Here is a 4,373-nt window from a genome sequence, read left to right on the forward strand (position 1 = left end):
GTCAGAAATATTGACTCTGTTGAACCGTATCTATCTGTTGAACCATATCGTGTATTAAAACAGGTTTCAGCCGAGTTCTTCAACGGAAACGAGACTATATATAAATACGGGTCTTAGATAAATAGTATAAAACACGATTTCTCTTGTCAAGTGCAAAAGTCATTGGTATGCGCGTATATCTGTAGTTGTAGTTATAATCCGCAAATTACGCTGGGCAATCGGGCTGCGTTTGACCGTGACGGAAACAAGCCGTAAGCGTCGTGTCGATTCTCAGACGAATATAAGATCGGCGCGTGCAACTAAATTCTGCAATTGACGCTTTCTTCCACCTGGTTTATAGCTGGTGGCATGTTTATCATCACATTGAAAATTTACTCACACTTCCGTTATCAAAGTTGTTATTGTTATTACATATTAGAAAATGATAAACGGTGCTGACTGTACGCACACACGACATAAAAATGCCGTAAATTTTTCACATTGATGCGCAACGCTATCTGTTAAAAAAACTTGCGCAAATAAGATTAGACTTTATAACTTATTCACGGTAAGATAATCCCCTCTCTCGCATAAGTCGCACGGTTTATATAGAAGGAGCAATATCTAGACGGGATGTTGCAACTTTTCAGATTAGTACGCTGAGCGTCTCTCAGCAACAAGAACATTTTTCTGAAAATAATTAACTCGGAAACGCAAGTGCTGTGTAGAAGTCGAAATACCATACGCACGCAAAGATGGATTTTAAACCACGTTTGTTACTTCTGTTTGTTATCGTTAGCATATTAACGTATGAGATCATAGCTGATCAACCGTCAGGTAAGCAGTCTTCTTTGTACGCATTGAAAGTCATTGGCTATAATTATAACTCGAATTTTGTTAAAATGTGTATCCCGCATAGATTTAAGTTTATTTAAATGCAAAAAATTGAAGTTACTAAATCCAACTTCGTATGTATGTATGTACATACATGCATCACGATGAGAACATTAACAAAACGCTTTCGGTGTACATAATTTAATGCAACTTCACATTTGTTTTACAGTTTGCCTGTTGCCCATAGAAAGGGGTACTTGTAAAGCATATATAACGAGATACGCGTACAATGCAGCTTCAGGACAATGCGAACGATTCATATATACTGGCTGTGATGCAAACGCAAACAATTTCAAAAGTATGAACAAGTGCGAGGAGACATGTATAAATATATAATGATGGATAAAAATGGTGAACGGGAGATTTTATGAAGATCTAATAAAAAACTTATTATACGCTTTATTTTTATGGTAATAAAAGTTACAGTAATTTTTACATAATATAATTAAATGTACGGTGAATACAAATAAGATAAGTGATGGTTATAATTTGTCACTTCTTCCTCACTTCCTCTCTTTCTTTTTTCTTCTCCTTTTCTTTGCCTGTGATATTAAGAATGTAAAGTGTAAAGAATATAAATGTTTAACGATTTCAAAAATATCATGACTTTTAGTATTAGATTGTACTGCGGTTTTACTATATTATTATTAACAAATTTGTTGTGTAAATATACCGTGACTTTTGCATATTTCGTTCTGTGTCTAAATTATGTAAAATATTCTGTGTGAAATTTTGTTTCACATATACATATTATAAATGTACATATGTATATGTATATGTTATACATATACATATTATAATATAAATTAATATGTATATATTTAAAATGTATACAATTTAAAATAGAGAAAGTAATCCCGAATCGCGGAAGCGAATATTAAATATTAAATATCACGATATTTCATTTCGACGCCGTGAAATCACGTTGTCACACAATCGATGGCCGTCATTACTTCTTTTGATAGAAAGGTATTAGGTTCCATCAGTGTACGCTTGATCGCTTCCGGCCCTTTCAATTTGCAACGGCAAAAGCGATCACTTTGTGATCTGCATAACTTAGAATAACTTCCTGCACGAACGAGATAGATAGATACTGTAAAAGAAGTTGCATGCTCTAAGTTATGTAGTAGGGACAACTCGCTACATATATCGTTAACAATTTTATCACGAAGAAAACATCCAGCGTAATGTATTAAGAATAATGAAGAATATAACAAAAAAGTTACACATTAATTTGTAGAATAAGCTGATCCATCATATTTTGCATCGTAACGCGAGACTATAAATTATCCGTAATAAAATTGTAATATATATACATATACACATAGTCCATTGTTCATAATAAAATTGTAATTTGTACACGCAATGTAGATTTATAAGTCAAAAATATTGTTCTCGTTTTATCTAGAGTGCAGCGAAACCTTTTGCAGATGATCGTTAGGTAATCTGCGTTAAAAGCAAGATGATAAAAACTGTGTAATTAAATTTTTTATTAGTAAAATTTAGACTTCCTCAACTTTGCGATTTTTCCTGTAAGAAAAAAATTGTGTTACGTAGCGCAAATTGATATTGAATACGCATAAAAGAAATATAAATATAAATAACAACACGTACAACATTTTGTCGTGCAAAACATATCAATATAATAAAATTACGCAGTACGATCGAATTATTTGCAAATGTTGTATCATCAAGTACTAAAATAATATCTTAATAACACGTTTATATTTATTTTGGGCGATTTCAATAAAAAATAATCTTTTTACTTTCTTTCCCTCTTCCGTATAATAAAGTAAATATTTTTTCCAATATCTTAACAAAGAAAATGTATAATGGAAAAAAAATTTTTTTTTTCCAAAATATGTCATGACGTCTTAAAGTGATCTAAGAAATGTTTTAAAATATTTTTTAAAGAGACGTTTTATATATGGAATTAAGTATCTCCTAATATCTCCTTCTCGGAATTGTAATTTGCAAATTTTTCGACAATTTTTTGATATTGTCACATTCAATTATTATAGATTCAATTATAGAAAGACATCTAGCTGTAATATGTTGACGTCTTTGAGACATTATCTTTAAACGTCTTTAGATTAAGATGTCTTTAAAATGTCTTATTTAGGATCTTGCTTTTAAAACATATGTAATTTCGATGATGTTTCTTATGTTTCTTAAACGTAAATTTGACAATTTATACTTTGCGTCAAAATATCTCCGCTCGTAGGACACGTAGACACACACACACACACACACACACACACACACACACACACACACACACAGGAAATAAAGAACATTTATTAAATAATTCAAACCCAAGCTATCGATTGAACCTTACTCAAAACTTGACCGGTTCAGCCGTTATTGAGATAATCTAACAATAAGGATTTCTCAACTAGTCGGCTCGTGTATAGAGTATAGATTACACGGTTTGCCTCGCCATTGCGCCTACACTACTGTGATGCGAGACACTACTGTGTCTCTTGATTAAGAAATTAGAGTTTTAATTTGATAAAATAATATGAGGACCCTCGAGTTTTAATTTATATAGTAATATATACATATGTAAATAAAAAGAAAGAGCCTTATTGCCTGAGTCGATTAATATAATTATGCAAATTACGATTTCCAGAAGGAAATATCAGGAGAAATATAATCAGCAAGGAGGTTGGCACTATTTCAAATTCTGAGTTTTCCATCAAGAATTTAAAAAGAGACGTGTTATTTCCCCCAAAAAATTTCTACAATTTTAAGTTTGAGTTTAAATTCTTAAAAATTGACAAGGTATCATCAACTTTATTATTTCTTTTATTTTATTTAACAAAACATGATTATATACAATCTATATATATATAAGTCACGTCTGTCTGTCTATCTGTCTGTCTGTCTGTCAGTATGTCTGTACACGAACTACTCATTCGTTAGTGGACCGAATTTTTACTAAAAGCACATGAAATAGGGGTAGAATTTTTCGGGGATGAAAATGTCGTGGTTAATTTTTCGTTATCGATCTTTTTGTAAACCGGTTCCGAAATTTTTTCAAATTTTACGAGAATTAATTGACCAAATCTCAAAGAATTTGTATATGAAGTAGAGGTAGAATTTCCCGGGGATTGCCATAAAAGTATATAAGTTTTCGTTACCGATCTTTTTGGAAACCGGTTCCAAAATTTTTCCAATTTTTCTGGAAATAATTGACCGAATCTCAAAGAAATGTATATGCTGATTTTTTTGAAACCGCGAGTTTAATTTTTCATTAATGTACTGATTTTCTTGAAACGTTTCCGATTTTTGTTTAAAAAAATATACGTGCATGATTTTTTAAAAAATGTACATTAGAAGACGGTCAGGATGATCTATTGCTAAGAGCAGCACTATATTATGAAATGGAGAAAACTGCAAAAGCCAAAAAAAAAATTTTTTTTTTAATTTTCGGGAATTAAATTGTTCATAGGTCGATTAGTTTTAAATGAAATATGTTGTATGTAGAATTTGTTACC

At 31.2% G+C, this 4,373-nt stretch overlaps 1 protein-coding gene across 1 annotated transcript; it reads left to right on the plus strand.

Moving 5' to 3' along the window:
• The first annotated feature begins 609 nt into the window (after positions 1 to 609).
• On the plus strand, positions 610 to 1,361 carry LOC143899513 (PI-actitoxin-Afv2a-like). Its single transcript, XM_077409853.1, has 2 exons — positions 610 to 816; positions 1,043 to 1,361. The coding sequence occupies exons 1-2, from the start codon at positions 735 to 737 to the stop codon at positions 1,207 to 1,209; spliced, it is 249 nt and encodes an 82-aa protein (XP_077265979.1). The 5' UTR covers positions 610 to 734; the 3' UTR covers positions 1,210 to 1,361.
• The last annotated feature ends 3,012 nt before the right edge of the window (positions 1,362 to 4,373 follow it).

The sequence above is a fragment of the Temnothorax americanus genome, unplaced genomic scaffold, assembly GCF_048541705.1.
Source record: "Temnothorax americanus isolate GAGA-0224 unplaced genomic scaffold, ASM4854170v1 Scaffold27, whole genome shotgun sequence".
Classification (NCBI taxonomy): Eukaryota; Metazoa; Arthropoda; class Insecta; order Hymenoptera; family Formicidae; genus Temnothorax; species Temnothorax americanus.

What these genes read in the sequence shown, in the direction of transcription:
- LOC143899513 (XM_077409853.1), top strand. Translation starts at nt 735, where the DNA reads ATGGATTTTAAACCACGTTTGTTACTTCTGTTTGTTATCGTTAGCATA. An exon ending in CATAGCTGATCAACCGTCAG is followed by an intron (nt 817 to 1,042) that starts GTAAGCAGTCTT and finishes TTTGTTTTACAG; the next exon opens with TTTGCCTGTTGCCCATAGAA.